This window comes from Desmodus rotundus, chromosome 1, assembly GCF_022682495.2.
Source record: "Desmodus rotundus isolate HL8 chromosome 1, HLdesRot8A.1, whole genome shotgun sequence".
NCBI lineage: Eukaryota > Metazoa > Chordata > Mammalia > Chiroptera > Phyllostomidae > Desmodus > Desmodus rotundus.
The window spans coordinates 131,698,184-131,724,159 of NC_071387.1; the positions used below are offsets into that span (position 1 = coordinate 131,698,184).

Below are 25,976 nucleotides of genomic sequence, written 5' to 3' on the forward strand. Positions count from 1 at the left end.
TTTAAGTGTTACTTGTAGTCTCTGCAGTTAAAATGGTTTTCTCAGGGAGACGATACTAAATTTCTCAGACCATCCAGTTAACATTGAGGGTTTGAGGACGGGCATCTTACTCTGGGATTTTCAACAAAACATTTCAGACCTCTGCCCTCTGGTCTCTTACATCCAGAAAGAAGGTGCTAAGTACTTTCACAGTGGTGGTTCTCAGTGCTTAGCCTTCAGCGCTCATCCCACGCCCGCCTCCTCTGGAAGCCGACTCTCCCTCTGCCCACAGCGACAATGTGCAGAGCCCTCTGTGTTCCCCCAGCATCCTGTGCACGCAACACTTACACGATCTTTTGTGATAAACGTCACCGTGGGCCAGTCTCTCCTTACAGATACTTCAGCTATAGCGCATGTCTCAGGCAGGAGCAAGGAGCAAGTGCTCCATAAGGAGAAGATGCTTAATACATTTGTAATAAAAGAATAAATGAGCAAAAATGAAAATGTGGCAAAACTTTAAAAAGCAAGACATCCTGGGATGGCTCCTGAGGTTGTTACTCTTTTGATTTCAATGAATCAATGTGACCCCCTGAAATCCCTTACGTAATCCCAGCCTGCAGTGTATATATCCTTGAGATCCGCCGCACTATGAAGAGGGTCGTTGCTATGCTCTCGTAGGGAGACATCAGCATTTACATTTAGTCACATTAAGGAATAAACATGTCATGCTGGCCTATAATTTGAGATAAGCATACACTGAATTTATAACCTGGCAGTGTTGCTTTGAAAATTTATTTAGCTACCATTTTTTAAAAGAAGAAGATAGGTCCTCCCCCAGCCACGGAATAATATTAATCTGAACAGCACTGGGTGGTTTTCCGCAGGGACTGCTGGCACTGTGTCAGCTCTCCAGCGGGGTTTTTGACATGTGAAGGACGTGAGGTTTTAGTGCTTTCAGAGGATCTGGAAAATACATTTTTATTGTTCTTCTTCATGGATGTAGAAGCTTTACAGAGTTGTTTTATTTTTAAAGCACTTGATGTTTTGAATGAGGATCTTTTCTTCTACGTTAACAAAGGGAATGAGACAGCGTAGCCTGGGTAGCCCACAGCACGGGGAACCAAGTCACAGGGAGATAAAAGCCCCTGAGGGAACCTGGCTTCGGAAGAAAGGGTGCGTATTTCAGGAAGAGCTGTGCTTTTCTGTCCTTTGAGACCACAGAAAATTATTTTTGTCTCTTCTAAAAGACACTCACTCTGGGGAGATATTTTCTTAAAAGTGATTTATTTGTGCTTTGTCCATGTATTAGAATATGAAGGGTTGGATTTTCTTCCCTATTAATTTCTCTCAGAGTCACAAACTTTGCTACGTTTAAAGTCAACGGAGAACATCATGGCAAGATTCCATGTACAGATATGTTTTCAAGTTAGCACAGCTGACTGATGTGTCCTAATAGACACTTGACATTTGTATGTTAAGAGCACTTATAGTCTTCCTTGCTTCAGACGGCAACCCTGGTGAGGGTAAGTTATGTGTTATTGGCTGATATCACTTTTCCTACGAGGAACTTGAGTTCCAAGATTCAGTACATTACTCTGCTGTACCTGGTAGAGATGTATCCACAAGGTCTCAAACCTCGTCTCTGGTTCTACAGTTTGATTTCTTAGACCCCAGAGGTATTAAATCAATACAGAAGGAAAGAAAAAAAAAAACAGAAACAAAACCAAACAACAACAAAAACAGTAAAAGCTGGGCTGCTTGTTCATCTAGAGTTTGTTTAGACCTCACACAAGTACACAGAATTGGGCCCTTTCGTTGTTCTCTGTAAGTCAGAACCAATTATAAGATGCTTTAAAAAGCATCTTATATTTCAAAACATGTTCTAGGGCCGGCCACTCTGTGGTCTTAGTGGACCCAGATTACCTGAGGCAAAATTAAGTCATTGGTGCCTACTAAAATGGCAAGATTATCCAGATTTTATTAATGACCGTCTATTTTTTATGCTAAGGGGGGATGACTAAGAAGTTCATGTGTGTGTTTGTCAGTTTCTCCTTTTCCATTTCTGGGCCCCATCGCCTCTGCCTCTGGACACGTTAGTCTTCAGCAAGTGGGACATTATTAAGTCCAGTTTGAATGGCAGTTAAGGCCATGATGGAAAATGCAGGGTTTCATTGCAGGCCTGAGTCTTGTCCCGCTGGCTTTGTGAACACGATGAGACGGCTGATACGAGGGATTGTATTTACTTCATGGAGTTACTGGAGAATTTGTTTTTGAAATTCACATTGTGAGAAACAAGTTGTCCTTTTTGGCATGAATGATTCATGCGAGACAAACAACACAAACCACCGACAGGCCTGTTACTCCAGCTGCATATACAGCTGAAGGATGTTTTCCTTGTGTTTCCTTTTTCCTGGGGTGGGTGTTCCGATGTGCCAACCGTGGAATAAAATTTCTGCTCCTGTTAGGTCTGTGCTGTGTCATACACAACAAGTACTTTTTGTGTAATTAGTATGTTTACTGTTTTACAAAAAAAAGAATGAAGTAGAGCAAAGATCGGGCACTTGCGCCAGGTTCTGTGACTATGAAGTGAGGGTGGCCCGGCTAGAGTCCAGGTGTGTCTGATGCTAGATCATGGTACTTCCTCCTTGAGCCAGCTGGTGATGAATTTTGTAACAAGGTGAACTTGGTGGTAAACATGACTCCATTACTCCTTTCTCAAGAGAAAATGACTTCATCCTCTCCCTTCCCTTTTTTTTTTTTTTTTACTAGAGTTCTTTGAATAAAACAATGTATTAACATGCCCTTGTTTCTTCTCCCCAGCATCTCTCAGTTTGGCCTTTCTGTTTATCTCTAACTGTGCTCCTTTCCTTTTTTTTTTTTTTTTTAATAGGCATTCTTATTTTTTTTAAAGATTTTATTTATTTATTTTTAGAGGGGAAGGGACCTAGACAGAGAAGGAGAGAAACATCAATGTGTGGTTGCCTCTCATGTGCTCCCCCACTGGGGACCTGGCCCATAACCCAGGCATGTGCCTTGATTGGGAATCAAACCAGTGACTCTTTGGTTCGCAGACCAGTACTCAATCCACTGAACCACACTAGGAAGGGCTAACTGTGCTCCTTTCCTTATTCTTTGTCTACACAAAGGCAAGATATTTACTAACCTGCCTTCCTTTTGTTCAGAGATGTTTCCTAATGCCTTGTTTTTGTTAATACTCCGTGTGGCTGTGGACATGTTGGGACATTCCTTACCAACACCATTCTGATGAACCTGCTACTAATGAAGCCTGGGAACTGTCATTTGGGGCAAACAAGTATTCTTTCCCAAACACATGGGAGACTTTTGTCCTAGAATGTTCTCCTCTGGAAACCAGGCAGAAGCAGTTAATATGCGCTGCTACTAGTTTCGTAACTGACAAGCACCCCTCGCTGGGGTCGGTCTGTGTGGTGGGGGAAGGTCGCAGCTTTGGAGGCTGTGGTAAATGGGGGTCTCTCCCTCGCTTTTGCGCCGTGAGCACGGGGTGACGTTGGGCATATTATCATGACTCCATTCTGCACATGAAATACAGGAATAATTATACCCGATAACATCGAGTGTTATTGTGAGGTTTAAGTAAAATAGCTGCATAAAGCTGACGATGTGTGAAACGCAGCCTGTCTTACAGCCCCTTCTCTCTCTCCCCGTCCCCCGAAGGGAAAATCAGGCTGAGGGTTGAAGTGCGTCCGGAGAGGAGAATGTGCCTAGAATTGTTATGGTGGTTTTACAGGCTTCCGTGCTGTGAGAGTCGCGGTGCCCTACATTCACAAGCACACTCATCCATTCACCAAATACATCTTCCCCTAGCCATGTGCCCGGTGATACTGGGCCTCGTTTTCAGATCTGTGTACTCCCAAAGCTGATGACATCAGTACTGTTTTCACAGTGAGCTTGTTGGCTTTTTTGTTTGCGTACAATCATTTTCAGCTTACAAAAGCTCTTCAGATTTATCCGTCCATCTCCTCAATTTTTTTTCTTTCTGAGAAATTCCGTGTGTTCCTACTACTGAGATGATTTCCTCCTTTCATCGCCCCTAAATATTGAGTCATTGGCTGACCCCACAGGCTTGGTCATGAAAGGCCTTAGTTGTTGTTCTGCCTTAATAGATCATATTACATGAAAAACAACTGTGGGATATTATGTTTAACCAAAATACATAATTTTACTATTTCAGCAGCAGAGTGGTCTCCTGAAAAGTACTTGGACTTTTGTTTGCGGAAAGTCTTAGATTTGAATATTGATGCCGCCACATACTAGATGAGTGTCTTGAGACATTTTACCAAAATGTTCTCATCTTGAATATCCTCTGGATGCTAAATGTGATGATGACGCCCACCTTGTTGTAACTGCTGTGAGGACTGACTGGAAAGGGGTCTGCAAAGCATGGAGCACAGACCTTGCACAATGTAAATGCTCAGCATATCAAGCCACTTAAACCTAATTTTTGCTTGCTTTTCTCATAGTGCCAAAAGGACGCATGTGGATTGTAGAAAATGTAGAACATCTAGTTAGTCCGTGAATACAAAAAAATCAGAAATTCAGAAATACTCTTAAGACCCAGAGACACCCCACGGAACCACTTGACAATGGAGCTTTTCAACATCTGTCTCTCTGTCTCCATCTTTCTCATTAAACCTTCTTTCCCCTCCCTCCCCAGCTATTAGATTCAACCGTATATAAGTGCTGATATCTGGCATTTTTGACCTAAATTATTAATGACAGTTAAAATTAATGTTAATGACAGTTAAATTAATGATGGTTTCATCTGGCTCATTCTAATATAATGCTAAAATTGAATCATGTGGTACATATCATTTTTAATCTACTTTTTATAATTATGATATTGCTAATATCTTTCAAGTTCACTAAATATTCTTCTAAAATATCACTTTTAATTGATACATAGTATCCATTATATGACTATTCCAAATGAATAGTTTTCTATTACTAGAAAATTAGGTTGCTTAAAAATGTTTTTGTTATTATAAACAGTGCCTGGATAAACATCCTTATAGCTTTGGAGGGAGTAAAATATTAAATACATGGGTGGACAAAAGTAGGTTCACAGTTGTTTGTATGGAAATAATACAAATACATAATACAGTCATTAATTAAATAATAATACAAGAATAAAACTCCGTGTTTTGCATACTCACAACTGTAAACCTACTTTTGCCCGCCCCTGCACAGTGGTTTAGAATACAGACTCTCAAGACAGGAGGCCTTGTGCCTCCCTGCCTGCCCACTGTGCAACTTCAAGCAAGTCACCCAGATCAGTTTTTCAATCTACAAAACGGAAGGAACAATACCTCACAGGGTCCCTGTGGGAGTTCCTCTATCTCAAGTGCTTCAGAACGGTGGCTATGAGTGCATGGTAAGTGTTAGTAATTAGTTAATTATTGTACATTATTATTGTATTTACACACATAAATTTATTTCTTTTGGGAAAATCCCAAAAGAGGAATTTGTGAGTGAAGAGCTTTCGATACACTTTTCCAGACTCATCTCTGAAATGGATGTGGCAATCCGTTCGCCCATAGTAGTGCTTAAGAGTGCTGGTTTTCACGAGGAGGGAGAGGTTATCGTCACCACTGTGTCAGTCTCATCATTATTATTACCCTGCTTCCTGACTCAGGGTGCGCAGTTTTCCACAGTTCGGTGTCCCTGCGGTCAGATGGCTCCCGACCACTACGGTCAGCCAGGTGACTCCTGGGCCACGGTGGCACGGAACCTTCTGTTGCCAACTGCCAAGATCAAGAAAGGGGGTCAATGTGTCTAAACATCTGTGAAATTCAGTCTTATTTGAGGGGTATGAAGAGATATAAGTGGGTGTCAGAGAATATATACGATGCTGTTTTCAGAGAGCATCTCAGATTGGGTCTGAGAAATGCACCTGAAAAACAGAGGCTGCTGGGCTGAGTTTAAAAGACTGGAGAGGACACATGGAAGGAGAGGACGTGTCTAGTATCTCTCCATCTCTACTTCTTTTCTATGCTGTGCATGGGGCTAAGAGAGATGATAATGGCCATGACACGACAGCATGGAAGTCCAAGAAAGCATTCATAGGCTGCTATTTAAAAGCCTTTTGGCGGTTGCATATATCGCTCACTCTGAATGTAATACCTCCTGCAGCCTCCCTCCCCTGCTAGTCCCCCCTTTTTGTATGTACAAATCCTCTACCCTTTTCCTAAACATGGCACACTCTGCTTTTAAGTCCAAGCTGAGACATCATTGTAGCTGGGCAGTCTTTCCTGACCAGCCAATGCTAGTTGTCATTTCTGCATTTTCAGTTGTATGGAGTCCATATCCTTACCTTACTGTTTATCCAGGCTGTTTTATGGCCTAGTAACTTGTCGCCATTGCTACTAAACTCTAAGGTTCTAGAAGCACGCTCTTCTGCTCTTCTTTCAGCTCTAGGCCTGGTACCATGGCTGGCACGTGGCAGGTACTTAAGCGTTATCAATTGAGTGACTTTCCACACCCAGCCCATGAGTGCGACCTGTGGTTCCTGGTGTCATCGGAAGTTACAGTCATCAGGGCTCCGGGGTGAGAGGGTTCAGTGCTCTACCAGGTGTCCCCAAGGGTTGTAGCGTGGGCTGTGTACTTCTGATATTGCTCAGTAGTATAAATCCCTTTTATTTCCAGCTTATTAGGAGAGCCTAACAGAGCAAGCTGTCCATGCTGCCTGGGACCCTCATTACGCTGTCTCCTGAAACACCTGCAGGAATCCGGGCACCTTGCGTCCGACAGCCCATGTCTGGCTGTTATGCAGTGAGAGCTGAAAATGAGTCATCACTCCCTGACTTGCATTTGGTTTTTTCAATTTAATCTGAAACAAAATTTTGTTCATTTACCTTTTCCTATTAGGATATTCAAGCTATTTCAATGTTAACCACATTAAAAAAAAAAGGTCAGTGTGAGCAAACCAACGAGCCACTTTTTCTTGTGGAGTGGAACACTCCCCCCTTGAGATCAGAGTGAAGTATTAAGTAAAAGATGTCAGATGATTTGAGTTCAGATTCTCTCAAAACTGTCTTTCCAAACACAGTACTTAAATTCAGGATAATCGGTTAGCTCGGCACTAAACATAGGAACACATTCCGCCTCTTGTCTAGACAGCCTACAGACGCTTGTATTTGTGATAGCCAGGGAAGAAAGCTGGCTTTCGTGCAATGAACTGTGCATTTCACTGGGACACGTTGAAAAATGGGTGTGTTGTAGTGGTTAAACTTGACAACTGAAGAAAGGAAGGGAAGTCCCAGTGATGCTAAATTTATAAGCCAGGCTTCTGTGTCCTACTCCTTCTACTTCCTGCCTGTTCGTCTGTAAACTTCTGTGTGTGGATTCCCCCCCAGCGTAGCCTGTGTTGGTGCCCAGTGAACATGTTTCGAGGCCCATGTATCAGGGGCCTTTTAAAGAAACAGCCCCAAGGGGAGACACTGTTACTTCAAAGCATACCACAGTGCTTAGTGACAGCCAGGACATTAACTACACCAACATGATTTCATTAAAAGGCTGAAACCCTTTCTGTGATGCTGATCCTTATCAATCCCTGCTATAAACTTGTTTCTATCATGAGATACATTTAGGGTTTTCCTTTTTGTTTTTTTAACTGAATCCCAAGAAAATAGAACTGGTCTCTGCCTGATTGCTCTGCTGGGAGGAGGTCGTTGAATGGGATGTGGAAATGGGTCAGAGGAGAAGAGGGACCGGTTCTGTCCCCTCAGCACCTCTTCCTCCCACTCACCTGTTGTTGTCATATTCCGTAAAATGTGTGGGCTCCGGCCCACTCTTACCACGCTGTGCAGGGGGGAAAAAGGATAGCTGGTCATGTTTGAATGCTTTTGACTTGATCTTGATGCCCTTATCAAGATAATTTTATTAGCTTACCGTATTTTTCAGACTATAAGACTCACCCACCCAATTTGGGAGGAAAATGAGGCTGCATCTTATAGTCCGAATGTAGCTTACCTGCCTCGTGGGAGGGGGCAGCGGTGGAGCAGGGTTTTTTTTCCTATTTTCCTCCTCTAAAACCTAGGTGCGTCTTATGGTCTGGTGCGTCTTATAGTCCAAAACATATGGTAAATTGTTTTTTTTATGTCAATCAATTATTGCTCCATTATATGTAAGGAAAAGAATAGGTATTTAATATCTGAGGCTCCTGGAAGTTAAGAGGGATATGGAAACTTTGAAGAGGGTTTAGCGAAGAAAATGAGTGAAGTTGAATAAACTTAAAAAATAAGTAAAATTTCAGGGCTATAGTATTTAGTGTACCAAAGAGCAGGGTCAGGGACTCAACCACGTCCCAGGAATGAGATCACTTATATGCAGTATGGAGAACAGTGATGAACCAGCTATCCTGTAAGGAGGCGAAGACGAAAAAGGATCGAATTAGAGGATACCAGGTTCGGCTTACGTGGAATGTAGCTTTTTCCATATTCTTAGGGTTGATGAACCAGGGAACAAGTTATAAAGGACTACGGAATTTACTTTGGTGGACCTTGAAAACAGGCTCGCTACTTCCCTAGCTGGCACAGCTGAGAGGATATAGAGGAACAGAAGAGGTAAATTTAAAAAAAAATACATCCTAGATGGATAGAGTTAAAATTGGGAAAAAATTTCTTTATCCGTATCCATAGGCAATAAAAGAAACAACTCCTATGAGTAACAATTAGGCTTAAATCTCATCTTGAAACTACCTCCTAATCTTATTTTGTGAAAGAAGACTGTCGAGTTCTAGGTAATTGCTTTCTTAATCTGCTTTAGGTTCAATAATTTTCTCTCATTGTTTTTAATTGTGTTAAAGTATGTTTATTAAAGTACTAATGAGACAAAAGCCACACTGATTAAAAACAGAATTATTCATTTAAACCTTTCGATATTATGAAATGAAAGGTAGGTGCTCATATTGGAAGAGGAATCCTGTATGTCTAATATGTTTGCTGTATACCTAGTTTTTTTAATAGTTTATTCCAGATCTGTTTAAGTTACAAAATCTTTATGAAATAACACTTTTTTTAAAATCATAAAAGCAATTTACCCTAACAGCTCTAGGTAGGGTGCGTCTTCCCTAGTGATTTTTATAGCATCTAATAAATAAATAAATACACGGCTGGCCAGGCAATGCATATTAAAAGTAGGTTTTGCTTATTGTCGCCCTTTATAATTTTTGGCCTGCTTGGGACTGGGTTTCTCCTCTCCTTCCTTGCTCCCCTTTCCCTACTCACTGACGTGAATTACAGCCACTCCTCCTTCCCTTTGAAACTGCACTTTTAGATCTGTCTTTAAAGTGCTGTTTTCTGCCTTTGTCTTACTTGGTTTGTGGACCTATTATTTATTTGCTATCCATTTTCTGTGTCAGGGTTGTCTCATTTTTCAAATAAGTCAGTGAACTTAAACATTTTAGTCACTTTTTTCCCCGGCCTTTTCTGCTTACCTCCCAATTAATGGATACCTGGAAAGCAGACCAGCTAGCTGTTCGCTTTGAGAGAGCTCAGCCCAGCCCTGCAGCAGGTTCCGCGCACTCCCGAGGAGTTCTGCCCCGGGGGTCTGCTCCGGGCCTTCCTGATCGGGGCCTGAGGTCAGCCCCTCACTGAGCTCCTGATCTGCTTACTGCCCTTCTCTCAGTGTCAGCTCCTTCCTCACGCTGTAGCCAGCTGACCTGACCACAAAACAAATCTGCAGTGCTCCTCGTCTAAAATCACCTATCAACTCCTTGTCCAAAAGGTGCAGTACAAACTTCTTAGTGCGCATTAAAGCCCCTGCGAGAGCTGACTGTGCCCATCTGCCTAGCCAGCCCCGTCTCCCCCTACAGGCGCTCCCTGCGCCGCCCTTCGGCCAGTCACTCTAGCCACACCAGACTCCACACTCCAGGTGCAGGGAACAGGCAGAGGCTGGAAAATGTAGCCATGCTTAAGCAGTGGTGAGACGGGAAGTGGCTTGCCTAGTGCTGAGCCCTAGTGTGTGAGACACTGCCCTGGCTCGGTGCTGGGGTCCTGATGCTCGGGTAAGGAATGGTGATGAAGGGGTCATCGAGCCATTTTCTCCGAGGGAGAGGAAGGCTGATTCTGAAGAGCTTGCCATTACCCATCCCACACTCTGATGCCACGTTTTCTTCCCCAACCTCAGCCTGCGACGGCGATCACTGGGGGCCTCACTGCAGCAGCCGCTGCCAGTGCAAAAACAGGGCCCTGTGCAACCCCATCACGGGGGCTTGCCACTGCGCTGCAGGCTTCCGGGGCTGGCGCTGCGAGGACCGGTGTGAGCAGGGCACCTACGGTAACGACTGCCACCAGAAATGCCAGTGCCAGAATGGAGCCACCTGTGATCACGTCACAGGGGAGTGCCGCTGCCCACCTGGATACACTGGAGCCTTGTAAGTGACGTACTGCGGAGCAGCACGGCAGAGCTCATCCCCCCTCCGCACGCTGCTGCTGCCATCTTATTCCTGGGCTCCTGTTTCCATTGCTGCCTGAGTCCAGGCACAGACGTGGAGGTCAGCAATGATCGCTGAAGCGATCCTGCTGTCTGACCCTGGGACATCAGAGCCCAGCTAAGGGCCAGCTTCCAGGCTTTGCTTTGGCAGGATGTTGTATTGGATGGCAATATTTGGGGGTTGTTCCGGGCAGACTTGAAGTTCCGCTTTGATTCTCCCACAACCCCATTCCTTTTACACTGCTGGCATTAATGGTCCATGCTCTGTTCTCTGTGGATGGGTTCAGTGCCTTAGAAAAGAGGAAAGGGAGAAGATGTTAGAGATAGCCCAGGATAAAACGTTAACTGGGCTATATAATGCCCGTAGATGTGAATGTTGCTTTGTGAATATAAAGTATGTACATCACATCTGTGTAGGATATGTGCACAGGGATCATTCAACTTCTTCTGGAGAACGAAGAAGCAACTACCTGACCCCCACTACTTTCTTTTGTGGGAAGGGCCTTCTTTGGTTTGCTTGTACAGATGGTCCCCAACTTAACAATATTTCAATGTGATGACTTTTCAACTTGTAAGATGGTGTGAAGTGATGCACATTCAGGAGAAACTGTACTTCAAATTTTGAATTTTGACCTTATCTCAGACTACTGATACGTGCTACAATGCTCCCTGGTGATGCTGGGCAGTAGCGCTGAGCCGCAGCTCCCCAACCCCCTCTCAGAAACATCTGATTCTCTATAGCATATTCATTGTGTTAGATGATTTCGCCCAGCCGTAGGCTAATGCAAGTGTTTTGACCATGTTTAAGGCAGGCTATGTAAGCTCTGATGTTCAGGAGTTAGGTATGTTAAATGCGTTTTGCCACGATGATGTTTTCAGTGTACGATGGGTTTATCTGGATGTAACCCCATTGCAAATTGAGGAGCATCTGTATTAGCAAATGGAATAAGAGACAGAATTTGCCAAAAAAGTAGGAGATAGAAAATTTTTGTTCCCTTGCAGAGAAAATTACATTTGTAAATCACAGAACTAAAACTTGGGGCAGGGAAATGGGGCTGATTAGGTAAGTACTTCCTGCTGACAGTGTTAGGGCTATAAAGTAGAGCTAAAGAAAAAAGCGCATTAGCCTAGAAAACACTGATTTTCAGAAGAATGAATGATCATCCCAAACTACTTAATTGTTGATATTGCTTCTATGGGTTTTTATCAAGGCCGTGATTGAATAGGGCTTGGGAAACTTGGAGCGATTTCACAGGAGAGCAAAAACAGACAAAAGCTTAGAGAAGGAGGCTTGTTCACACAATATGGGGCAGGGGGTTGAAGGCATGGAAACTGGTCAGTCTGAGGGAGAGAACGCTGGAAACTGATTATGAAGAATATGTGCACAAATCAGGGATACACAAATGTTTCAATCTCCCTTGAGATCAGAACAAACGCACAGACAAAAGTAGGCTTCAAACATAGCGTGTGGGCTTTACCAGAGTCACGTGGAAAGCTCCTGACACCGTGGAGTGTTTTTCCAGCCAAGAGTCATCCTTGGTGCTCTCAGGACAGATTCTCCTCAGACTGAAATGGTTTCCAGAGCTAATACCCCAAAACAAAGGGAAGGACTGGGTGATCCCTCAAAGGCCCTATCAGCCAATATGATTAATGCTCTTGAAATTGATGAAATGGACAATATTGAACAGAGAAATCTTGACTGTTTTAGGGCCCTGGGTGCTGTTGTATCTGTGAACCTAAGGGTTGTGTGTTTGGATAAATAGTGGTGTTCTTTGTTGCCCGTTAATCCCGCAGCTGTGAGGATCTCTGTCCCCCTGGCAAGCACGGTCCACAGTGTGAGCAGAGATGCCCCTGCCAAAACGGAGGAGTGTGCCATCACGTCACGGGGGAGTGCTCTTGCCCTCCTGGCTGGCTGGTAAGCTCCCCTTCTCCCTCCCAAAGTCACCTGCTTCAGGAAACTCAAGTGAAAATGAGTGTGGAGGATTTTAGCACAAAATAAAGTTACACTGATGGCTGGAGATACGAACATTTCATGCTAGAATACGTCAGTCCAGAGAAGGCACAAGGTGATTCAATCCTGAACTTGAAGTGCATGAAGGGACCTCATGGAAAAGATAGTAGACCATCTGTTCTGCATTCCCCTCAGGGTATAAACTCCTCTTACACCCGGCAGCCAGAGCTGCTAAACCCTGGATATATTTAAATAATGGTTTTCATAATTATGTTTGTGGACCACTATTGTTCTTTGAGAACATTATTCTCAACAGACTATGTGTTAATATGAAAGCGTTATCTAGTCATACAATTCTGGAGACACTGTCAGGTAAACCAGGTTTCCCAAGTGTTGTAGAACTTTTCAGCCTTTAGAATCATAAGGCAAGAGGAAGCTATATCTCAGCACACTCCCCTGACCCTGACCATGATACTCTTTCTTTTTGTAGCATCACAGAAGCTTAATGTTCTATGGAATGCACAATGTCAGAACTGGTTTAGTAACTAGATTTCTCTGAAATGGGGAAGTAATATTGGTTCGTATTTCTCTCAGCTGGTTTGTGCATAAGTCTGTGAAGGCAGAAGAATGAATGACCAATGTCTGTTTCCTTCATTAACAAACAAAAAATAAAAGAGCAATTGACTTCATGATCATTTTCTGTCTCCATGAGTGCTGGGGAGCTGCTCTTGCTTAGTTCCAGTGAAGTGACTTCTTAATTGCTAAATCCATCCTCATTCCATTCTTCCATTCTCATTAGCTTCACTTCTCCAAAGCTTTTGACCTTGTCACTTCACCCCCTCCCTTTCCTAATATCTTTTCCTTCCACTTCTCTGATAATCCTCTCTCCTACCTCTTACTAGAGATCATCTTTCCTAATCCTCCTCCTACAAATCACTTGATTGCAGTATTATCTAGGTTTCAGTCTTGTCCTTCTCTGTTCTTGCTATAAATCTCTGGAAATCTCACCCAGACCCTTGGCTTTAACAATCATATGCTGGTTTTCCCAGATCTTAACTTGCCCAGACCTGTATCTCTCACTATCCTGTTAGATACCCCCACCTATATTACCTATGTATGAAGCCTCGTCTGTCTGGGAGATGTCCAAGCTGGAGCCTTAGGAGCCAGACTCGGGATGGAATCAGTCTGGTATTGCCCTTGTTGTAGGCATGGAGCAAAGGAGAACTGGAGTCCCCTTCCCTGTGACAGTCACAGGAAGGGAGAGGTCAAGATGTTCGGACCAATGGGACAAGCAAAAAACAAACATCAGACCCAAGATGGGAGTTAGGAATGGTAAGCAGGTAAGACAAGGTCTGATTCTAGAGGAAGAGCCTGGAGAAATTCAGTGAAGCAGCAAAGTCAGAGAGAGAGGGCCTTTTGTTGAGTGCCCATGATAAAGTGAACATGGGAAGGAGCACTGAGGTGGTTCAGGCAGGCTCACCAAAGTCAATGTTGATGAATCCAAACTTGTGGACTCAAGGCTTTCTTAAGGCTACTCCTCTTCCACCTTAAAAAAAAAATCTTAGTTAAAACCAATATTTTTCTCTTAGTGGCCCAAGGTAGAAAATGTTGAATTATCTTTTACTCTCTCTTGTTTCATTTCTTATGTTCAGCCTTTTGTCAACACTGGTCCTTGCCTTGTTCCTGGCAGGGGAAGGATTTTACTGGGGAGAACTGTGTGTTTTTTGAATGAGGAGCTGTAGGCTTTCTACTCCTGGGACTTTTGTGTAGACATTAGGTGTGTGTTGCCTCATCTCGAGGTTGAAGCTCTCTTTTTCTAGATTAAGCTCATGATGTGGCACAGTGGTGATCACAGGCTTAAACTGTGAGTCCCAGTGGGTGGGAGAGTGGCCGTCTCCACCAGCCCAGGGGAGCGTCCCCACCACTCTGGGCCCCCTACCTCGGTAGATGTTTCTTACTGAGTGCTTCAGGTCATTGTTCCCGGTATGTAGCTGAGCTTCCATCTTATACTTCTGCTTTAAGCATTTTATTTGTGCTCTCATCCCAGGTGCTTTTCAAAGATGAACACACCTTCCTATTACACTTACACACACATATGTATTTCAACTAGCAGAAATAACGTCCTCTTTAAAGTTGTTTGCTCACATTAATCCTTATTCCTAAACAACATTTCAACAGCATCTCTGCAGCGTATGTGGGACCGTTACAACTGGGCACTTAAAGTAAATCCCTGAGAGAGTAGAATTTTTACCAGAACCCCTGCTTCCCACAGATTGATCCTTAGTATATTATTCCTTCCGTCATGTTTGTGTGTTGGGCTCATGGGGGGATTAGAGTTATTTTTGCATCTGTCCTCCTCACCACATTGTCAGCTAATAAGGGTTGTGACCTTATCTTTGATTCTCAGAGTTTAAGCACTCTGCCTGGCACACACATGATTCTCAGTTAGACATTGATTTGAATCATCTCTCAAAGGCTTTTTCAGTTCCAAGAGTCTGTGGAAGAACTTTCCCTGCTTGTAGATAGATAGAAACCACCAGAGGAGACTTAATTAGCACACCAACTGCCTTTGTGGGTAGCCAGGAGTCAGAGGAAATGTATTTTCTTAGGCTCTCCAGAATAAACATTTACAAAACCATCTGGTGCTCAGTAGCCTCCAATTTCAGAGTGCCCACAGTCTGCCTTTTTTTTTAGAGAGAAGGAGAACAAAGCAACAGCTTCCAACAGTTAAGAACATTTGAAAAATTCCTATTACTTGCGATATGTTGTTTACTCTAACAACAACCCCAATAAATAGATGAGCTACGAGACCAAGTTACGTAGCCAAGGGAAGCGGAGAAGAGTAGAGTGTTTCCTAGATTTATGGTACAGTGTCTTATTCTTTTCCACATGGGGTTGGAGTAAATGCGACACGATGGGCAGCCTCTAGGGTGAGGAGACAGGTCCAAGTTGCTCTTGATGTTTCTCACTGGGAAATAAGCCTTCCTATTGATCTTGGCCCGGAGATGTTTGCTGAGCCTGCTGAGAATAGAAGTGGTTTTCTTCTGAAATAAAATGTCCAGGTTCATTCCTTTAGGAGTATTTATTAGGCGGTGCTATTGTTAATTCAGGTACACAAAATTTCAATTTTTTGTTACGCTACGTTACAAGAAATAAAGCCAAGGATAATGTGTATTTTCTCTAGAACATATGGTAAAGCATCTGGATATTCCATTTGGACCAGATGTTGCTGTTTCTGTAATGGCTGCTCAATCAGCATTGTTGACTTATTGTATGTGTAAGACACAAGGAAGAACACTTAGAAGGATTTATACATTCCTTAGGTTACTGTAATTATTTGATGTAACTCTATCTTAAGGTTTGGTTTTTTATATGGGTCAGCATTTCTTAAGATTACTATTCTGCCACCTTTTAAAAAAAAGATTTTACTTATTAATTTTTAGAGAGAGGGAAAAGGAGGGAGAAAGAGAAGGAGAGAAACATCAATGTGTGGGTGCCTTTCGAGTGCCCCCCACTGGGGACCTGGCCCATAACCCAGGCATATGCCCAGACTGGGAATCAAACCAGTGACCCTTTGGTGCTCAGGCCAGCCCTCAATCCACTGAGCTATACCAGCCAGGGCTGTTCTACCACCTTTGAGTGTATCTTGAGGTTTAAAGCTTACCAAGTAAATAAGTCAATTTAAAATTTCTGACATATTTGTAAGACAATGAACAGAGTTTCTCTGTTCTAAAATCCCCTTCATCTAACTCTCTTACAACTCTGTTCCCATATTGCTCCTTCTCTTTCAGTTTCCTCTCTCCTCCCTCCTCCTTCGGCCCTTCCCTGGCTGGAGGCCCATCTAATTTTCCAAGTCTCTTTGAATGCAGGGCACAGTGTGTGGTCAGCCTTGCCCCGAGGGTCGCTTTGGAAAGAACTGTTCACAAGAATGTCAGTGCCATAATGGAGGGTCGTGTGATGCCGCCACAGGCCAATGTCACTGCAGTCCAGGATACACGGGGGAACGGTAAGGGACAGTCTTGTATTTCTGTTTGTAATGGCGTGAGAGGAAAACACTTGAAAGGTCTGGCGAACACCTCCACTACCGTGTGTCTGTGACTGTTCTGTAACGTTCCACAGCACCCATGAGGTACCCAAGTATTTGGCAGATTCTGTCCCAGCTCAGTGCACAGACACTGAGTCATACACAGCGATAGTGAATTGAGGATACAAAGCATTAAAAATAATGACAACAAAAATGTCAACCACTGAAAACCTATGATGAATACATCATTGTAAACAGCTGAGTTTTGGACAGCCACTTCAAGCACCAAACTTTTCACCTTATAAACATTTTCAGATAGATTTATTTTTAAATGAGATGTGTACTTAGGTATCTTTAAAAAGTAGGTGGGCATACCGTTGCCTTCTTATGAGTCAGAATGCCATTACGAATGTCATTTTATTGTGCTCTGGTTGTAGATCCGATGGGACTCACAGGGCTTTCTGGTCCCTCGCGAAATGAGAGCAAGTGACTGTGCTCACGTGGTTCTTTGTTGTTGTTGCTTGTTTGTTTTCACTGAATTGGTTGGGGTGACACTGATTAAGGAAATTACCCAGGTTCCAGGTGCATGGTTCTACAGCACGTCATCCGCACACTGTACTGTGGTCACGTTCACGGGCCCAGCCACGTGCTTCTTACACTCGCTGTCCGTCAGTTTTGCATTAGATGATAAACTGTTACCCCAGAGAGCTTTGCTCACCCTATGTCTTCTGACTTGCTCTGTAATCTGTTACATCCGGAAGACAAGGTAAATAAGCTCATCGGATGTGTGTGTAAAATTAAAGAAAAGAGACTTGAGAGGCAGAAGAGTATAATGGCTAAAAACAAAGATTTTGGAACCTGCGTCCTCATCTATAATGTTTAAACAATTATACTTTCCTCTGGGATTATTCTAAGGATTAATGAAGTATACTGAAGCACTTAGAACAGTTCTGAAATGTATTAATATCAGTTATTATTATAGTTGAGGGATTTCTGTGAACTGTATAAATCCCAGTGAGTTCAATTTGAGGAATGTCTAGGACTGTATAAATATTAGATATCATTATTTCTGATATGATAAGAATTAAGAATTCCTTCAACACTCTTCCTTAATTTTTTTTCTAAAATTCTGGCCTAATTTTATGATGTTTAATCAGATACTGCAATTAGACTCAATTAGATTCTACACTTCTTTGTTAAATTTATTTGTAAGTATCTTAGAATTTTTGAAAAATCCCACTTCAGTTTCTAACTGGGTATTTTTATATAAAGGAAAACTTATTTTTGAATATACGGTGGTGCAAAGTAGGTTTAAGTTGTGAGTACGTGAAACACAGAGTGTATTCTTGTGTTATCATTCATTAACTATTGTATTGTTTTCCACACCAACGACTGTAAACCTACTTTTGCCCCTCCCTGTACTCACTTGTTTATTTAGTCACTCTACAAATTTTTTAGTTAACTCAAATGTTATTTTTAGCAAATGGTAAAGTTATTTTGTCATCTACAAATAAAGAGAAGTTAGTCTCTTCTTTTCAATATATATAATGACTATCTCATTTTCTTGAATTCTTGCATTGATTAAAACCTTTAAATCAGTGTTGACGAAAAGAGGTAAAAGTGGGAATTCCTGTCTTGTTCCTAATTTTATTGGAAATGATGTCAGTATAGTTTCATGTTTGTTATTGGTTTTTAGTAAACTGTCTTTCATGCTCAAGTGGGTTTTTAAAAATTTTTTAAATTATTTATTGGGGTGATATTGGTTAATAGAATCATATAGATTTCAAGTGATCTATGATATAAGAGCTATATATTGCCCTGTGTTTTTGTTAGTAGTGTATGTTTAATTTCATTAAAGGCTTTTTCATCTTTTGTTAATATGATTTTGCATTTTTCCTTTAATTCTTTGAAGTTATGAATTATTGACGCCACTGACACATGGTTTTTATAATGTGTGCTCAGGCTACTCGGAAGGTTTTTGGACTCAGATAGAGGAGGCTGCTAGACGAGTTCCCTGTGTCGTTAACATCTTATTGTAGAAAGACAGGTCACGAAAGGAGACACGAGATCAAGCAGAATCCTAAATAATAGTTTGTGTGATATTTTAGGGCACTAAAAATTTAAATGTAGTTGTTTTTTGTCCTCTAGGGATTTAAGTCTCAAATTCAAGGTGACACAAAAATAACAAACATACAAGGCAGGCTTATACTCGCTTTATTTAGAATACAAGGAAAGGGAATAACAGCTTATTTTCAGCTGTATTTTAGATCCGAGGCAAGGACGGCGGAGAGCCAGAGAGAGGGAAGGAAAATGAAGAGGGAACTTGCTTCTTGAGTTGTTGTTCTTGTAACTATTATTTCTCTGGTGAACTGATGGCCTATGGTCTCTGTTTCAGCTGGGCTCTACCCATCTGGGTTCTAGAGCACACGCACGTACACAATGAGGACGAGCATAGTTGTCTCTATGAAAGGAACACAGAGGTGTGGCTCTGGGGCAGTTTGTGGTAGGAGGCGTGGGGATAGGGCCTAGGCTGTCAGCTTGCTGTTTCTCCTGTGTTGAGAAGTCAGAGCCGTAACTCCATGACTGAGGTAAGGCCAGGGCTGCTGCCTGGAGGAGCAGGTACTGCCACAGGCGGTGCCAGCAAAGCAGGAGTAGGATGTGGAAACAGCTTTCCCAGCCAGAGGGCAAACAGAAAAAACCAAGCAGGCACCATGTGGGCAGGCAGAGCAGCTCGTGGGATGCCTAAATAATAGGCTTTGGGGTTTGCGGAAAGGTTGAGAGGATATTGTGCTAGGGAAATGTATAGTGTCACAGCTAAGCAAGAGTAAGGAGAAGATGGTTTCCAGATCCTCCCGAAAATCCTTCCGAAGGGGTTAAAAGAGTGTTTTTAATGCTAATGGGCCGTCATGGAATCGCTCAGGCCTCTGATGCATAACTGGGGTCCCTGCATTCAGCTGGTGCTCATCAGTGTCAGCTGGGTGCACAGACTCCTGGGCCAGTTGTGGACTCTGTTAAGGTGAAACCCCAGACCATCCTGCGGCGCCTGTGTCCGCATCCCCCTCAAAGCAAAGGAGAATGTGAGTGACAGGAGGTAACGTCAGAAATCACAGACGGAAGTTGGAGGGTGCGGTGCTGGTCTCCGGTGGAGGAACTCTTTCTTGTATCAGGACTGGGGAGAAGTCGGCTCTTGTCCACTGCTGTTTTTATTTTCCTGTTTATCTTCTTCTTATCAATTTGTAAGAGCCCTTTTGTATGTACAAATATTGGTCCTGTATTAAATGTATTGCAAATAATTTTCAAGTCTCATTAGGCTTTACATTTATAGATGGGGGTTGCAATATAGTTTTTTTTTAATTTAAATTGTAAAAATTATAATGTTTTTTATTTTTTAGAAATTTTGCCGCTCTTAGGCTCTTCACAACCCAATTGTAAAAATACTACTACGTATTTACTTCTAGTAGTCCATATTTCTATATGTGAAACTGTCACTCATCGGTTTATTTTTGTTACAGATAGCAAGGGTAGCATTTTATATGTAATCCAAAGATTACACTCACTTATACAAAAGCCACTTACTGACTTTTGTGGAGGATTTTAAGAGCAAATTTTTTAAGGAGCAAATTATGATTTGTACACTTGCTCCTTCCTGGACTCTTTTATTCTTTTCCAATATTGGTCCGTTCTTACCCCACTGCTCTTTACATTTTCTCCCGAGCAGCAGCTCCAGAAGCTTGAAAGGCAGGGGTCTGCTTCGTCAATCCAGGCTCAATGAGGGATGGGATTCTTTCACACTGTATCATCATTTGGCCCAATTCATTATTCCAGGCACTCTGGGAAGGTTCGTGTTCAATAGGACAAGGGGACAGAAGAAGCTGCCACCCCTTCCATGCAAACTCACCTCCTTTTCCACAGGTTCCCAACAAGATGCAATGTCATTATCAAAATGCTATTAAAACAATCCCATGATCCTCATTGTTTTGGGAATTGGTGTCCTGTTTTATTAGTTTATCTCTATTTGTTGCTTATCTATTTTTCCTAATTCCAGGGCATTATTCAAAATCTTAAAAAACACACAGAAACTCTATATCTCTGTAGTTCAACTGTGGCCAGTATTTACTGCAATATCTTTATCTGCCTCTGCCATCTCTCCTAAGAAAATATATTTCCCCTTTTCCTGATTCCTAAAATAGCATTTCTTGTTCCTCTTGGTATCACAAAAGCAACAGTGGGGGCATTCATTTCGCTGGGAAATGATGCTTCTTTCCATATAGGGGCCAAAAAAAAAAGAGAAATAAGACAGCTTGACAAAGACTTTTCATTCAGCCAATCAGAAAAGTAGAAGCTACTTTGTGATTGCATTTGTTTTCGAAATGGAAAACGTCTACTTCGAGAAAGATACCCTACCATTTTGGTTTGGTAGATGGAAACAGACATAACGGTTATTAACAGGACTCTCTTACAAGTGCAACACTGACAAAAAATGAAGCAGGAATATGAAGCAAGCTTTACATCGTGGCTACTTTTTAGTAAGTAAAATTCAAATGGCTTTTTGCCATTTATAACACAAACTAGTAGTATACTTAATTGTAGGTTAGAAAGATAAATACGGGCCAGGACCAGCTCTTATGAATATTGTTTTCCCAGAGAAAAGGAGTCTCTGCCAAGATGTGATAAAATATACACACTGGTCCCCTGTCATTTGGTAGTTGACGCTTTTCCAGGCTTCCGATCTATACTCGGTTCACCCAGAAAGAGCCGGTCTTTGTACTAAGTTACGACCATGCAGTCCAACGCTTAGCATTTGGATCTGTTTTAATCCGTACAAGAGGGAAAAGCCCTTGTACCTGCTCTTTCTTTTTGGTACTCACTTGCAAAAAAATCTGGACAGATACGTTGTCTTGCTAGCATGTGGCAGAGCCATGATGAGGCCAAAGTATTGTACCTCAGCATTTCTTTCTCTGAAGTTTACATCTTTAAGGAATAAATTAAGTGATGACACTTAAGAAAGCTTCCTACAAGCCAAAAATAGGGTGCCTCTTAAAAATACTCCGGTCTAAATATAGGCAGACTCATGTAACTTAAAAGCACACACCTGATTTTATGCTAAATGTTAGAGCAATTACTCAAGAACTTATCTAATAATTTGTTGAGCAGTTGATTTGAAGACTTTGCCTATTAACGAACACATCTAAACATGTCTAGAGTCTGTGAAACCCAATTTGCAAAAGGTTCTTTTTCTTGTCTCTATCACGTTAAATATACGCGAAAGCCAGAGTTTACCAGAAAAGTATCAAAGGATTCTCTCTCTTTTTTAAAATTTTTATTGTTATTCAATTACAGTTGTCTGCCTTTTCTCCCCATCCCTCCAAGATTTATCCTTCTTAAATAGAATTCCCGCCCAGCCCTGGTGTTGGTAGTAATCACATCCTGTCATTAAAATTATGCAAAGTCATGTGGAAGAAATGTTGGCTTTTCGGCCACTTTGCTGTCGCTTTGAAGCGTGCTTGAGTTTGTTCTGCACTTGCTGCTCGCACCATATCCATCTGAAACCATGCAGTGCTGACCTACATTTCTGACGCGGGGTCTGGCAAGACTTGAGAGCCACATGGGAAGTGGCTGCTGAGACTCACAATGTTACCCTACTTGTGGCGAGTGCTTGGCTAGAGGAGACCCATCTCCCTCTCCTTTGGCAAAAAGCGCTCCGTCTGCTGCAGGAAGCTCCATCACGTCACCTTGCCTGGTCAAAAAGAGGCTTGGCTGGCCAGGAACGAGTCCTGCTTCCTGTGCAGCAATGAAAATGTTCCCTTCTCTGTCACGATTCCCTTCATCATCTCTACTTCTAACCTGATCCGGCTTATCCAGAGCAGTCTCTCCTCTGGGACTGAGCTCTGATGTTAATTTTTAAAAGACAATAAAGTGAATTTTTCCTTGCCGTTTTTTTTTTCCTTGCCGTTTGGCAGCCCTTCCTCCCAACAGAAGACAATACCCTGTTCAATAAAAATTTTGCGTTAGGGAACTCCACGCCTTCCTGCAACCTACCGGCGCCCTGCTCCCAGGCTGGCATCGAGGACACCTGATTTCCATAGCTCAGAGCTCCCCTGATCTGAGTCTCGTGGCTGAGATTAAAAATTAATGTCAGCGTGAAAGCCAACAGAATTAAAATTTAGTTTCAAGTTTGCTATAAAGTTTCCTCTTTGGAACTGGGAAACACATTTTTTAATTTCCTGATTTAGACTGGGACTAACACTTGGACAATTGCTTTTTTCCCTTTCCCGAGACCTACTCAGATGTAAACATACCTTCGGCAAGTACTCTGTATAAACCATGCTTCATGTCCCCAGCTCATACTTTTATTCTGTTTATGTTACTTCTTTGATCAGGTCATATTGTTGTTACTACTTCTGTAGTCAGAGGAGTTCATCTCAATGCTCTTCATACCTGTAAAGGGGTAATCACTAAATAAATATCAAGTTCAAAAAGTAGTTTCAATTTGCACGTAAAATTGTCTGAATTGACTGTTTCCACAAGGTACTACCCACCCTCTCTTCTGCTTCCGCCTTCTGCTGGGCAGGTGCCAGGACCAGTGTCCTGTGGGTTCCTACGGAGCTCGCTGTGCTGAGACCTGCCAGTGTGTCAATGGAGGGAAATGCTATCACGTGAGTGGCTCGTGCCTTTGCGAAGCAGGCTTTTCCGGTGAGCACTGCGAGGCACGCCTGTGTCCGGAAGGGCTCTACGGCATCAAATGTGACAAGCGGTGCCCCTGCCACCTGGACAACACTCATAGGTGAGGGTCCGTTGCCCCTGGAAAGACATGTCCACTATTTGAAAGGAGAGATTCACAGAGAGATTCCCACCCCAAGACTTTTACTGCCTCTGAGTCATCCTGGGCAGGAACCACTAAAGACATGGAAGACTTTTGTCCTGAGTGGGTGATGGTCTAAATCAAAGGTGCTAAAACTGTTAGATGCTTGTCAGTGGATATTAAATTCTATTCTCTCTTACTGGTTACTAGCAAAAATTAAATCGCTGGGGTTAATAGCATGTTTCCCTAAGACAGAGATTCTGTGGCATTCCCTTAAAAGCAAAGATGCAGTGAGAGAGATCGGTTAGGTCCAGTTTAGTATGTAAAAATCTCACAAGATGACTCTCACAGCAGCATCTCATACTTGACAGAAAGAACATCTGTGTAGAGAGGAAGTGTACCGGTGGAAGTTTTGTGAAAGTGCTTCGCATGTGGCTGTCACATGTGAAATATGTTTTCAGAATTGATTACCCTGACATAGAACTCACAGGGGTCTTTTAGCTCAAAACTCTCTTGAAGAATTTAAGAACAGGAAACCATGATCCCACCCACCCTACTGTACTTTGTCTGCCCCTGAAAATATCTTTCCACCCCCTTACTTCCTCTCCCTCCCCCAAGGACCAGATCCATATCACTTAGAATTCTGGGTTTCATTTGTAAACTGCTGGGAAAGTTGAGTTTGACAAAAATGTTGTGCATTATACAGCAGCTCCGACGTTACAACAATCACTTTTATTTGCATTCAGCACAGCTGTTACTTCATTCATGATTCTAAAAGATAACTTGTGGCCACATCAAATCTCAAATGTACAGAAGTTAAGAATAAACAGAAGCCTGTGGTTGGTCTCTTCTTTAAACCATTTTTAGGAACAACAACAAAAAAATGGACTTTGCACTGTGTATGTGTGTGCATGTGTGTGTAAAGGGATTTTACGTTTTAGTGGGACATATCAAAGAAGTGCAGCCTGAAATCAAATGGAATACTATGCCCTACAAAGGAGCTCTGCTCTGGGAAGAATTGGAGGTGCAGATAAAATGTTGGTTGTTCTGCTGGCTGCCATGTTAGTAGTGGCAGGTGCACATGGACAGTTATTTGATTGACATCAATACCATGATACTGTTGACATAGCTCATGTGAACCTTCACATGTATGCTTTAACAAGGAAGTACAGTTACCCCTTGGTATCTTTGGAGGACTGGTTCTAGCCCCACCCCCGCCCTGATACAAAATTGGCAGACGCTCAAGTTCCTTGTATAAAATGGGGCTGTATTTGCATGTAAGCCACAGCAGGGTATGTCTACACATCACTTTTTCAGGTGGGTTCAGCATAGTGCTCAACATATAGCAAATTCAAGTTTTGCGCTTTGGGACTTTAGATTTTCTCCCCCCTGAATATTTTTGATCTGCATTTGGTTGAATCGTGACTGCAAAGCCCCTGGACAAAGAAGGCCGACTGTGCCTGAAATTATTTGATGATCACATAGATCAAAAGAACACTACAACCTGTCCCCTAATGTATGACAATCAGAAGACGAAGACCAATAGCCCTTGCAGTGCTTCCCCAATAATAGAAGCTGCTTTTAAACATTAGCTTTTACAAATTTATATTAAAACCATTGGAATGTTGATTACATGACTGTATCTTGCTGAATTCACAGTTGGTGCCATCCATCTGATTTTTTGTATCTTGAAATTCTTGGAAACATACTGTTCCTTTGAACTAAAAGGCATAGAATCTTGGTGTTAATTGAAAGTCTGGCTTGTTCATTTTATCATTTAATCAAGCAAGTGGAGCTTGCTATTCAATAATTCATGATGTATATTTATCCTAAAACCTTTCATTGTATTAATGAGATAACTGCTACAATGCAAACTATTAGCTAACCTTATCTTTAGGGGCATTTTGAGTTACATGACATACACATCAACATATGTTGCAGCCACATATTTGGGTAGAGGTTTGTATCAGTTAGCATTTGCTGCATTAAAAATAAAATCCTTTCCCAAATTTAGTGATGTAAAACAGCTGTTCATTAACTGATGATTTCTTGCGTGATTATTTGTGCTGGGCTCAGTTTGGTGGTTCTCTCGCTGGCCTTCCTCTGTTCAGGTGGCAGATCGACGAGAGCCTGCATGGGCCTGGAATTCCTCACTTACACGTCTGATCTTTGGCTGGGTGATAAAGGGTGATGGAGCTCTATGGCCCCAGCATCTAGCAGGTTAGCTTGGGCTTCCTTGTATAGTGACTGGCTTCCAAAAGCATGAAGCAACAGGGCGAACTCCACTCTGCAGACACTTTGCAAACATTGGTTATGGCATGTTTGCTAATGTTCCTTTAGACCAAGCAGGTCACACAACCAAGTCCAGATGCAACACACTCAGCCTCGTGATGGGAGGAGTTGCAGCCATTTTTATTTCGCATCTATTATAGGGTTCACATGAATTTAAATATAGTTATAGGTGATATTAGTATTTAAAATTAAAGCACTGTTTTAGAGCCTAAACACGGTCACTGTAATCTGGACTTTTCAAATGAAAACTTTTGTGGTAGAAATGATTTTGATCTCTTGATGACAATCACATTTGATAAAAATCAAATAAATGATTTTATTTGAAAATAAAATTTGAGATTTAATAAGATCCACATGAGATATTTATATTAGCTCTTGTTAATAAGGACATTTAATAGCTGTGGGCAATCAGGATGTGCCTATTTACAAATGCTGCTTAATTGTCATTACATTTGAAT

The 25,976-nt window shown here is 42.2% G+C and overlaps 1 protein-coding gene across 1 annotated transcript in view; it reads left to right on the plus strand.

Moving 5' to 3' along the window:
- Window positions 1-25,976, plus strand: part of MEGF10 (multiple EGF like domains 10) — a 165,167-nt gene that overhangs the window by 94,624 nt on the left and 44,567 nt on the right. The window contains exons 6-9 of the mRNA XM_024571598.3: window positions 10,144-10,390; window positions 12,244-12,364; window positions 16,270-16,406; window positions 22,996-23,208. Coding sequence (XP_024427366.2) covers window positions 10,144-10,390; window positions 12,244-12,364; window positions 16,270-16,406; window positions 22,996-23,208 — 718 coding nt within the window. The remainder of the gene's footprint in view (window positions 1-10,143; window positions 10,391-12,243; window positions 12,365-16,269; window positions 16,407-22,995; window positions 23,209-25,976) is intronic.